The sequence below is a fragment of the Hippoglossus stenolepis genome, chromosome 10, assembly GCF_022539355.2.
Source record: "Hippoglossus stenolepis isolate QCI-W04-F060 chromosome 10, HSTE1.2, whole genome shotgun sequence".
NCBI classification, from domain to species: Eukaryota; Metazoa; Chordata; class Actinopteri; order Pleuronectiformes; family Pleuronectidae; genus Hippoglossus; species Hippoglossus stenolepis.
The window spans coordinates 10,338,321-10,351,049 of NC_061492.1; the positions used below are offsets into that span (position 1 = coordinate 10,338,321).

General features: G+C 42.6%; 1 protein-coding gene across 2 annotated transcripts in view; it reads left to right on the plus strand.

Annotated features, from left to right (window-relative positions):
- Positions 1 to 12,005, plus strand: part of si:ch1073-358c10.1 (mitochondrial peptide methionine sulfoxide reductase) — a 34,982-nt gene extending 22,977 nt beyond the window's left edge. For both annotated transcript variants that reach the window (XM_035168860.2, XM_047341543.1), the window contains exons 5-6: positions 477 to 583; positions 11,520 to 12,005. In XM_035168860.2, coding sequence (XP_035024751.1) covers positions 477 to 583; positions 11,520 to 11,693 — 281 coding nt within the window. In that variant the 3' untranslated portion in view covers positions 11,694 to 12,005. The remainder of the gene's footprint in view (positions 1 to 476; positions 584 to 11,519) is intronic.
- Positions 12,006 to 12,729: the final 724 nt, after the last annotated feature.

Here is a 12,729-nt window from a genome sequence, read left to right on the forward strand (position 1 = left end):
GCCACTCTATAACAAAAAGAAATAAAGGCTGAGTGGGAGAGTTGGTGAGAGATGAAGACAGAGAAAAGGCTGCCATGGAGAGAGGTCCGCGGATGCAAGAGCAGCTATTGTCGCAGCATTGTAGGATCTGAAAAGCATAGAAGTGATGGCAGCTGTTTAGGCGTCCTCACCAAGGTACACTAGGCCTGGGCCTCCTCCAGACACACTGATGTAAAGCTGATGAAAATTCTGACAGTGCCACATAGATGACAAAAGCGCAGAAGAGAATGCGCCCACCTACGTGAGCCCATACACCTACACACCGCAGGCCTCCTTAATGAAAGCCCGAATCTGCTGTGATCTCTGAATTCATTTAGCTTCATCAATTCAAGATGCAGGATGATGACATGATTGTGAAAACCGTTTTCATGCAGTTGTTGTGGCACTTCTGCTTATTTGTGGGGAGCCTTATTTTCTCTCTGTGTGTGTTTATGCAGGTATGAGGCAGCAGGGGGACCACGGTTCTCAGTATCGTTCAGCTATTTACACATCCAGCCCCACTCAACTGGAGCTGGCATTGAAGAGCAAAGTGGCCTTCCAGCAGGTATAATACCCACACAGCCCACCACAAGGTTTCTTTATGACATTTACTCAAGCAGGGAGTTACATATAAACCAAACCATGTGAAAAGTAAAGCAGTAGCGGCAGAGCATTTATTGTAATTTGTTATTTAGTATTGACACATAGCATAAAACGCCAACGTCGCTGTTAGAGTAGTAAGTCATGATGTAAATGTAGTATCTATTTAATAATAACTTTATATATGTAGACAAAAACTAGAATGGCCCACAAACCTTTGCCAAGACGCCGCAGTCCCCTTACTAAACCACATTTAAATTTACTAGATCCAGATTTTTATTTGGATCTTCACGATATTGTACACATCAGTTCCCATAAAATGTGCCAGAATTTTGTATTCTTCAAGATCAATTAACTATACCTTGGGAAATGTGTGAAAATGTCATAAAATGTGCTATAAAAAATCCTGGTTCTCCACTTTGTCCTTATCCGCCCAAACTTTAATGGGTTCTTTCTTGGCCTTGGTCCGATCTTTCCGCCAGGTTTGTTTTTTTGCGTATTTCTGCTGAACGGTCAGAGGCGAAAAACGGGTAACAAGCGAAGACACCAAGCACAATAACTCAAACCACAGCAAATACTATAATACAACATTTGAAATCCAAGACAACGAATATAATCATGTCGAATATAAGATATTAGAAGTACTGGTAAAAGAAAACGATAAAAGAAACGATAATTAATGACTAAAACATTTTTCTTTTGAGAGATGACTTTTAACCATGGATGTTTGTGTTTAGGAAATTATCAGCATGAACTAAACATGATTTTGCTATACTTAAAAATATATATATATATATATATATATCTTTTTCGGCCGTTAAGTGGGATTAGGCTGTATAATGTGGAGTTGCTCCAGTTATTTGAATAAGAAACAAAAGCCTCTGGAGTGGCGACCTCTCAGAGTTGGACACTGTTTAGTTAAGCAACGCCACCTCTGTTTAGTTGATCCCCACCTACATCTAATCATTGTCCCCTTTCTTAAACTGAAAGAGTGGAAAAAGGGGTCGATAGGTCATCAAACCTCATTTCTAAATCTCCCTTTCAGTGGCACACGCGTCCCCCTTTTGTTCTTTCCATCCATCTGTCCGTCCATCTATCCGTTGATCCCTCCATCACTTCACTCTCTAAATGGTATTCATACACAAGCTGTGGGGTGCAGAGGGGAGCAAATTATGATCGTCATGGTTACTTAGGACACCGGGGGTCAGCAGTCACGGGCCACAGGGCTGCCACGTTGCTATGACGACAACCTCCCAACCTTGGCCTTGGGCTGGGGTCAGAGGTGAGATAGGAGTTGCAGCTGGGACCAGCAAGGTGGGGAAGTGGGGGAGGAGAAGAAAGAAACCAAAAGAGAATGGAGGCAATCAGATCAGAGACCCATGACTGACAGGCTATCAACTGACGCACACACACACACACACACACACACACACACACACACACACACACACACACACACACACACACACACACACACACACACACACACACACACACACACACACACACACACACACACACACACACACACACACACACACACACACACACACACACACACAAACACACACATGGAATAGACCCTCCCTGTGTTTCAGAGGTGAAACCACAACTGTAATCTGTTAGGTTGAAATGTATTTATTACAAAAAAATAATTATAAGTAACTTTCTTGACCTTGAAAATAGGAGCTGATGAAACAATCTCAACCTTTTAGCTTCTTTCTTGACCGTGGAAACAATAATCTAACTTCTTTGATTATTGTATAGAATGATTCCCTTTAATAATTATTACAACATAATAATAGTTAAATGAACTTCAAGCTTAACTTTTGAGACGATGTGACACAAAGTCTCAATTTCCGGATCAGCAAGTAAATGGACCTTGAGGTGAGATTGTTTTCTCAAAAACAAAAGTAAAACAACAACGGTAAGAAAAATAATTAACTTCATTTGCTTTATTTTACACTGAATATGAATTGAAAGGGATGGGTTGAGCTTCGTCTTGAAAAACTGTCCTTTGTTCATCTTCTTTTCTGGTCACAACGAAGCAGAGGAGGACGGCAGAAGAAAAAAATACTCCGATTTTAGTCTGGATTTCAGTTGTCTTCATTTCACACATAGCAGGGATGTATAGACATGGAAAAATGTGCAAATGTTTCAGTCCTTGTTAGACTCTCCTCTGCGGAATGAGGCATTTAAATACTGGTTCACCATATGTATATATAGGCTCCTCTTACAGGTGCACAGAATCAGTCACTTAATATTAATACATTTAATATTTTTGGGGGAGAATTTTATTCCTGAAACATTAACATTCTCCTCCAGCCATATATAAACGTATTTGTTTTGAGTTTCTTATGAAATGTCCTAAAAAATATCCAAGAACGAGTCAGTAGCATTTCAGAGTTGCCCAACTTATTCTGAACATGATATCACTTTGTCATTAGTAAACAAACGGAGTGAAAACCCAACTAAGAGAACAAGCCTATAGGGTTTATGGAGTTAATATTACAGCAGGAACAGCAGCAGACACTCGCACATTTACAAACACCCACAGGAGAAACAACACTGCGACTATTCCCTCCTTCTCCCTCCCCACCAACGCTGCTGACACCACCGATCTGTCAACCACTTCAGTGGCACCCCAGTTTCATCTGAGGGCCACTGGGACACGCATCTTCTCAAAGCGGCTGACACACTCTGAACCAAAATGGCAGCTTCCTGCCCTGAAATGGCTGCCTTGCCGCATTGATGCTGAGTCTCAAGAACGCCCGACTTGAAAATGGCATCTCCACGGAGCAGGGGTTTGGTTTGCATGTCTGTCCGTTGGTGCGTGTGAGGTTATGTGTGAGTTTCATCCCAAAAAGGCTGATGCTCTCTTATCGGAAGAGAAGTGCATTGGGCGGAGAAGGTGGAGGCGACCTAAAATGACCAGAGATCGTCGGTCGTCACGAAATCCAGATTCAGCCCCGATGCCAGCCCTCTGCCACGCTCGCATTTAGCACACACACACACACACACACAGACATACATTTGGCACATACACGCTCAGCCCAATGAATAATTAACCCAAACGAAGAGTCTCTTCTGCAGGGCTTTCAGTTTCTTAACTTCAGCTTCGGAGGAGGAGGTTGGGGGATGGAGGGGGGAGGCGGAGGGAGAGTGAGGCAGAAAAGCTTGTTTAAGCGCGAGAGCAGAGAGGGGGAGGAGAGGGAGCAGGGGAGAGGAGAAGGGAGTTCTCTATAATGAAATTTGAAATTTGCAGAACATCAAAGGCTTCTGTAGCCGAGCCTCTGTGGCAGCAGAGCAGAGAGGAGGAGTGCATCTCTCTTTCTCTCCCTCCGTCTGCCCCTTCTCTCACTCTCTCTTTCCCTCCATCCCTCCCTTTTTTTTCTGCTAAAATGTGTCTCCCCAGAGCTGGGGGTGAGTGGAGGGTAAGAGAAGGGATGGGAAGAGTTGATTAGGAGGAGAGTGCGGGGTGGGGGTGGGTCAGAGATGGGTTAGGGTTTGGAGAGAAAAACGGGAGAACAGGGGTTCGGTGTGTGTGTGTGTGTGTGTGTGTGGAACAATAGGCTTTATCAAGCCAGCTTGAATATTGTGTCTGTCACACATGCATGTGTGTAGGGCCTTGGAGGGGTGAGTGTGCCCTCTGATAAGGCATCCTAACTTAATGAGCTTGAAAGGGGGATGGAGGGGGGACGCAGGGGTTTGGATGATGTGTGAGAAAAAAAACGGGGAATCGTTCGAGGCTAGAAGTCTCGAGGAGAAGCCCTGGGGTTTTATTTAAAAGGGGGCACAGCATCAGCAGGTTTTGTAATCGGGCTCGAAGTCACACAAGCTCTCGTCTCTCGTTTTGGAAAGTGTTCAAGAGTCGGATTTGCTCCTCCAACTCTTCCGCGGCTCTCACATTTTCCAGTCTGTCTGGGTTTTACATGAAAATCTCAATAGTTTTGATTATGTGCAAAACGTATTGATGATAACGAGACCAAAACAAGACGGTAATAGAAAAATCTTACTGGTTTAATTTTCTGAAATAACTTTTTTTTGAATCGCTAAAAGGCGTTTCTGACTGATCTCTGCGTTTCTTCCGTCTGCAGATGTTGAGCAACTTGTCGTCTGCCCTGGAAAAGAACAGACACAAAAATCAAAAACAAAAAATATTGCAGCGCGCACCGCCTCGCTCCGAGACTGAAGTGCGTGCGTCATCTTCTCCCTCTCAAAATGTAGGAGTGTTGGCTTCCTCGCTCACAAAATGTAGGCGCGCTCGCTGAAGATTAGAGCCCAGCTAAAATGGATGCCTGACCCGCGCTGAGAGAGAGAAAGAGAGATGAAAAAAAAACCTCTTCATCCTCTGTGCATAGACAGACACGCGGAGGGAATAGACATCCTTTAGCACGCACACACACACACACACACACACACACACACACACACACACACACACACACACACAGTCATAGTGATGTACATGGCTGTTTCACGTGTAGGGCATTTTATAGATCCTCACAGCAACAAGAAGCATAGCGACCGTATCACCACCCTTTTCTCTCTTTCTGACTATTCTATTTGTTTAGTTTTTTCACTCTTTCACTACTGTTTTCATTCCATCACTCTCTCTGCAATCTCCCATGCTCCTCTCCTCCTCCACTTTGCTCCCTCTCTCCCCTGCGTGTCTCTGCACCATCTCTGTGCCTCTTTTCTCTCCCTGTCCGTCTTTCTCCTTCACCCTCTCTCTCTCTCTCCCTGAGGTCATTGAGGGCAAGCGTGGCGCAGCGGACTAGTTGATAAGTATCATGTCGGGGCCATTTCATGTGTTTTCAGGCACAGACACATTCTATGTACCGGCGTTAGGGTTTTTACATTTTTAAGATGTTGAAGGGCTTTTTTTTTGTGTGCATGCTTGTTCTGTTGTGCGGCTGCGGAGAACGAAAGCGATCGCCGTTCTGCATTAATGTCTTTTGTCTTTAAAATCTGAGTTACAGTAACTAAAGGCTTTATTTAACTACAGTTTTAAGGATTTCGTATTTTCATTTTATGCGGTTTTATACCATTTCTCCTACATCGTACAGAGGATCTTCCATTTTACGGCAAAGGGAACACAGGGGATTGGAGGGAAAACGTGTGACGAAGGCCTTCAGCCACACTCGAAATAGAAAATTTCCAATGACAAGTTATGTTTTATATTTCTATTTATTGTTATTGTCTTGGTTTGTATATATTTCTGTTCCTGGCTGCAGCGACTAACAAAAACCCACTTTCCCACTGTGGATCAATAAAGTATTTCTGATACTGATATCAACGAGACCAACTGTAATAGATTTTTTAAAGTGATATTGAAACTTCAACAAAGTAAAAGATATAAGAATTTGCCTTTAGATGCTTTGTTAATCTGGCACAAAATAGTTTTCCAACTCGTACAAAATTCTTGTTGTGCCTGTTAAGCAAATTTGATTTTAAATTTGAAATCAGGACAGAGACGACTAAAAGAAATTAAAAGAAATGCAGTGGTAGAGGTGAAAAGATGTAATAAACCATACACTAGTAACAGGAGTGGATTAATGGGTGATTACATAAATCACCGAATTGAGGTCACATCCCTTTTCAAATGTCTCCGCCATGAGTCATCGGGTGTCACAAACTCTCTTCCCCACCACTCAAGCCGTGGGCCTTCCGACTGGAAAAAAAAAAAGACGAAGAGAGCGAAACAAGACAGTGGGTTAAAGGAAGAGAGGAGAGCGTACATTTTTTTTTTACTCCTCCTTCTCCTCCCCTTTCTTCTTCCTCCACCGCCACCTCAACCCTCTCTCAGGGTGTCACGTCCTATTTGTGTCCCGGGGCTGACTCTGGTGATGGCGATGGCAAGAGGGGGCTCTCTCTCTCTCTCTCTCTCTCTCTCTCTCTCTCTCTCTCTCTCTCTCTCTCTCTCTCTCTCTCTTTCTTGCTCTCTCTCGCTTGGCTGGATAGCAGGGACGACTTTGTGGCACGAATAGATGGTCTGTGTTCACATGGGGGAGAGAGAGAGAGAGAGAGAGAGAGAAAGAGAATGGGAGAGAATCAGCAATGGAGGGAGATGGAGAGATTCAGAAAGGTGGAGAGAGGGAGAGGGAGAGAGATGCACCCGTTCAGCCATGTCTTTGACAGGGGAGTCTTTCCGACAGGCGTGAAGAAAGGAAGGGCTGACTGGGCTGAGTGAGCGCAGCCCTGGACACACACACACACACACACACACACACACACACACACACACACACACACACACACACACACATACAAACATGTTTTAGTCACTTAAGTGGACATTGCATTGACTTGAATTCATTCCCTCAAGATTTAACTCAGTATTACGACCACTCTTAATCTTAACTATAATCATTACCTTAACCAGTAACCATGTCTTAACCTTACAATGTAGCCATGATGTTACTACATTGTGGGGACCTGCAGGCGGCTTTTTATGACACCACAATTGAGCAGTACGTACACACACACACACACACACACTCCCACATGACGTATCCCTTGGTTTCCCTCCTCACCCACACACATATACATATACCCAAATTTGAACGTCATCATCAGCGGCATCAAAATGCTCAACTTGATGACGTCTATTTCCCTTCTGCGAATTTCCTCCATCTTTGCCATTGTTACCCTCCACATCCTTCCCTCCATTCCTCTGCTGCTGCAGTGAGAGAGAAAGAGAGAAAGCAAAGCCACATAAGGTTATACACAGTGGCGTGACGCCATGCATTCTGATTTATAGATCTAAAATGGCCGCCGTGTTGTGACTGCTGTAGAGGGTTGGTTGGATGGAGAGCGGGCGAGGGAGTGGTGTGGGGGTTTAATGCTTGCTTGGAACAGCAGACCTTTTTCTTGGACGTAGTGTTCTCCTCACATGAAGCAGCACCCTGTGCCCCGGAGGCTTCACTGTACTCTGGTTTGGTGGTGATGACTGATTAATTAGGCCATGGTGCACTGGTCTCCATGCATGTGTGTGTGGGGCGTTTTATACCACAGTGCTGTTGGATATAAGCAGGGGAAACTGGTTTTTCTGACTCACACACACTCTGTGCATTTGAGAGGTAAATATGTCAGCGCGTGGCGAGCGCTGCGTTTGTGCTGCACTTCGGTGCGTGGACGTTGGGTCCTTCCTGCAGGGAGATTAGAGCCCTCACATTGTAGCGGCAGCCACTGAGGACTTGGAGGTCAGCTGCTGCCTCAGCCTCTCTGTGGGGCGCGGAGCTTTGATTTACTGACTCCACTGCATCACCTCCAGCAAACACACACACACACTAACATGTACACACACACACACACACCTAGTACCACACTGCCTCCATGTGGACAAAATCACACATTACCCTCCTGCCCCTCACTGACAGTACTTCCTCTTAAAAATGACATGACACTTTTTCTTTTTAGAAAAATCCTACACAGTTCCAGGTAATGGAGGTGCCGACTGCAAACAATAGTTCTGGCCAAAATAATTAATTTCAGTGCTTCGGTTATTCTGTTTAGTTCCAGCATCAGTGAGAGACGTGCTCATGAAACAAGTTCCTTCCCTGTGACTTTCCTTGGTTACTTCAGCAGGAAACAGCTCATCTGTTTAAAATGAAATTCAAATCCAAATACTGGGAGATTTTAAAACAAATAGATAAACAGACTGTTGACAAACAAATACAGTAGATGACTGGTGAGACCTGGTTACTATTGAGGACACTGAGTTCAGGTGCTTGATACGTTTTCTATGACCTTTTTAGAAATATTATCCTCCTGGGCGGATTTTAAATGATATTAGGATACAACGTGGAGGTTATTTTATTGGCTTAACATTTAGAAATATTATTTTTTAATTAGACTACTTTCAGGGTTCAGTATACTGGTTTTTATTCCTGACAGAAGTATTCAAACAGACATCTTCTAAAACAGATACAGGTTACATTGATGTGACTCCTCGGGAGATGAGTGGTCACTGTTGCTGCTTTAATGATGTGAAACATTCAAAATTAATTAGATTCTATCCCACATTAATACCAATGGGAGATTTTGAGCCAGTTGGTTTAAAGCAATAAAAGAATGGTGGTACAGTAAAGTTTCAGAGACTTTGACAAGGTGCACGAAGCTGAACCGAAGGCTCACGTTGATCCAGTCTCATACCAAGAGACTAAACTCATCTGATTTGTGGCTCATCTAGGGACAGTATACATTTTCTTTAGACGGTCTTGATACTTATTGGCCACTTGGTGGCAGCAAAGCAACCTGTCAACGTAATATTGAGTCATCCCGTAGAGTTGAGATCATTTCAGCACAGCAGCTAGTCGTGTTGACATGGAAGATATTGATCAATAAGGAGTCAACTTTATTGCCTTCTCACTTTAGACTGAGCTAAGTCCTGGAGGAGATATCTGGCTCTTTAACTGTGAAGTTCTCCACCATACCAGCTAGTCTCTTACTTTGTCTGTGTGTAGTCCGATGCAGGTATTGTATAGTGGGTTTATTAGAGCTTTTTTACTGAAAAAAATTTGCTGCTGGAAAAAAGTACGAGAGCAATGAGAGTGAAACAAATCCGGAACATTGTGATTGACGGAACCAAAACTACGAGCTAACATCTGCAAAGTATGATCATGAATATTTCAGCCCAGGAGGTGATGTTTTTGTCTGAGTTTGTTGCTTTGTTTGTCTGTTAGTCAGCAGGATTACGCAAAAACTACTGGAAATGTTACCACGAAACTCGGTGGAAGAATGTGGTTCGGGTCAAGAAAGGAATCCAGGAATTTATTGTCTCAATTTTCTGTGTATTGTGAGATTGGCCAGTTTTCTCATACAGAGAAAAATTCATAGATCTTGATGAAAGAAGTCAGACACATGTATGACTTAGGGGACCATTATTTGAGTGTGTCCAATCTGGTATAAATAAAAATCTGGATCTAGAGAATTTAAAGTGGTTTCATAAGGGGACTGCTGGGCCTTGGCGGAGGTGTGTGCTCTACTCAGTGCCATTATAGTTCTCTGTGGGTTCATCCCATCGCTACAAGTAACAACTTGTACATTTCACATCATTTGAGCCATTGTTCATGTCAAACTATTGATTATCGCAGTTTTATCCTGGAACATGTGCCTGCTGAAAGTCATTCCTTCAGTTTGCCAAAGGATTAAAAGTAAATGCCATATTCACCATATTTCTGCAAATAGATCATCTTAACAATGATGGGCTTAAAAAAGTGGATTATACTGCTTTTGTATTAAAATAAGTCTTTCGTGTATGTTTCTTTTAAGACACCTTTCCTGCCTTACAAATTTGTCTGCATGGAATCCATTGTAACCTCTGTGAAAACAACCTGGTCCCAGCCACCATAAATGAGCAAGCTACCAAACTCAAACAACACATTTTCTAAAAAGTTTTGCAGTTCTCCCACCTTAAGATGAACAGTTGTCCCGACAGCATCCCTGACTGTATCACAGAGAGACAGTGTGTATGCTGAAGTCTGATAAGAGCAGTTTGAGCCTGGATTGAGGAACATTTTGCTTCGGTATCACGGTGCTCGCTGAACCCTGCCAATCGACGCCTCCGCAGAGCCGAGCTCCTCGGTGCTGCGCTGATCTAAGGTGCAGAGCGCTACATGCAAGCTACTTGTTGCCCACAGACGGTCCTCAGTGCACCTACAATGTGCTGTTTCGTCAGCTCTCTGGAGCACTGATCTACAGAAGGCTGAGCGCTTGTATTATTAGATAGAAAGAACCACTCAGCACAGCAGGTACACCTTTGATACATCTGTCAGAGGTGTTTATTGTGTGTATGTGTGCTTCTTTTTTTTTTTAAAGTGCATTTGAAGCCTCCTCTCGGGATGTTTAGAAAAGTGTAAGTGTGAAGGAGTCTTCAGGAGTTCTCAAAGAGAGCGGATACGCTTTGATGCGTCGTCCCACGGAGAGCGCCACAGAGGCAAGCTGCACTGCAGAAGAAAGAGAGAAAGATGTTCCTTTCTTCTGTCACTCAATCACCCTGCTTTCTAGTTGAGGAGCACAAACTCTTTACTGTATTAGTGATAGGTATTGAAAGTTCACATCCAATACTCTACAGAATACACCACTTAAAAGCTGTGCTCATTCTGAGGAGGAAGAGCTGAATCCTTGCCAAGACTTTGGTGACGGAAACGGTTTGCAGGAACACTTTGCTGCAACTAAAAGATAAAACCGAATTATACTTATAGAAAAATAGTTTTAACTTGTTTACGTCTGATTTAAACAGAAAGTAGGATCCACGTGGAATTAACTCTTACACAGGAAATTCTTTGTGTATATTTATGCTTTAAAACATAGACTGTATATAAAGATGGATGACACGTCTCCACTTCCTCCTACTATCTAAAAATTCAGTTAAATGAGTCTGCCCAGTAGCAACCGACGGATGTAACCATAGTACTGTGGTCCCGCCTACACACCCGTTCGACCAATCGCAAGTCAGTCTTTGCTGTCAATCATGACGTTTACCCTGTTTTGTGTGGCATTGAATAACGAACGAAACTAAAGTAAATTTACTAGAATAATTAGCACTTGAACAAACTTCAGTGTGATAAGACCTAAATGACAGACATTTTCTCTGAAGATTTTAATTTTTACATGCGCTTCCTTTTTAGTTTGGTCCACGTCCCTTCCACTAACTTAGAAGAGGCAGGGTTTATGACGTGTACTGCAGCCAGCCACCAGGTGGCAATCAAGACACTTTGGCTTCACTTTTGAGGAGCTATCCTGTCATCCATCTTTATTTACACTCAGGGTGTCGATTTCTAGAGAAACCTTCTTGCCTGTCGATTTAGTTAGAATTAGTTTTGGTTATTATTTCGATTAGTTAACAACAGTATAGTACTTTTTTTTCACATTTATGTTTGTATTTTTACCACCAGGAGTTGGATAAAAAAGGCTTCGGCCCCATCACAACAGAGGTCCGGGAGGGGCAGCAGTTCTACTACGCTGAGGACTATCACCAGCAGTACCTGAAGAAAGTACCTAAAGGCTTCTGCGGCCTCAAAGGCACCGGAGTCTCGTGTCCCATCGGAGCCACAGAGGATGAAGTGTGAGAATACATTAAGAGAAGGGATCAGGTGATGGATAAGTATTTTTGTATGGATACTAATGTTGTCATTTACTGTTATTATATGTATGAATATTCCTAATGTATGTGTAAGTATTTTTAACTTAAGATCATTTTAGTCAAATAAAATCATTACTAGTAACTGAGTCCTCAATAAGTGTTTACTTATTGTCAGTCTTGGAGAACACAGTGTACAGTAAGGTAGTTGTCTTTGTGTAGCAATGTTCAGATTCAAACTGATTGATGTACAATATACAAATAAGAAATGAAAATAAAAGAAGATAAATAATAGAATTAAGCTTTTAAGCTCCAGCAGTGTCTGTTGGATTGTAGCAGCTTTCAGCTTCCACTGGGTGGCGACATTTCTCAAAAAATAGCTACGTTTTTTTTTTTTTTTTTCAATGTGAGCTACTGTGGCAAAGAAAAGAATCTACAGTTTGTGGATTGAAAGAAAATGTATCAACCAGCACATTCACTTTTTTTTTTTTTACATCCATCCTAAAGCCAGAACACAGTGAGAATTCAGACGGTATTGTCAGAGTAACGATTCATAAGATTTATTAAATTCAGATTTTAATATAATCATATTTATTCGACAAACAAGGTCAACACAATAAGCTTGACTTTGATGCTGTTTTTGATTGCTCTTTTCATTTCATCATGAATAACTGAGGCGTATGAAGTAATCTCAATCAAAACAGACATTTTGTGTGTGTTCATGCAGGCAGGTGTCTGACCTTATGTGTGTGTGTATCACTGCTTCTATGAGGGACAAATGGATATGACTCACTGCGACAGACACACACATTTCAGAGTCTACTCATTCTGAATTGCACAATGACACACCCGAGGCACTCGTGTATGCAATATGATAAACGTTTTGCTTAATCTCCCGCTCCACTCCCCCGCCACAACCCGTAATTATGAATAAAAGTCCTATTTTACATCATATAATTATATATCACGGAGCAACCATCAGTAACCGAACGAGCTTTGTGTGCCTCTCTTGTTATAATTAAACA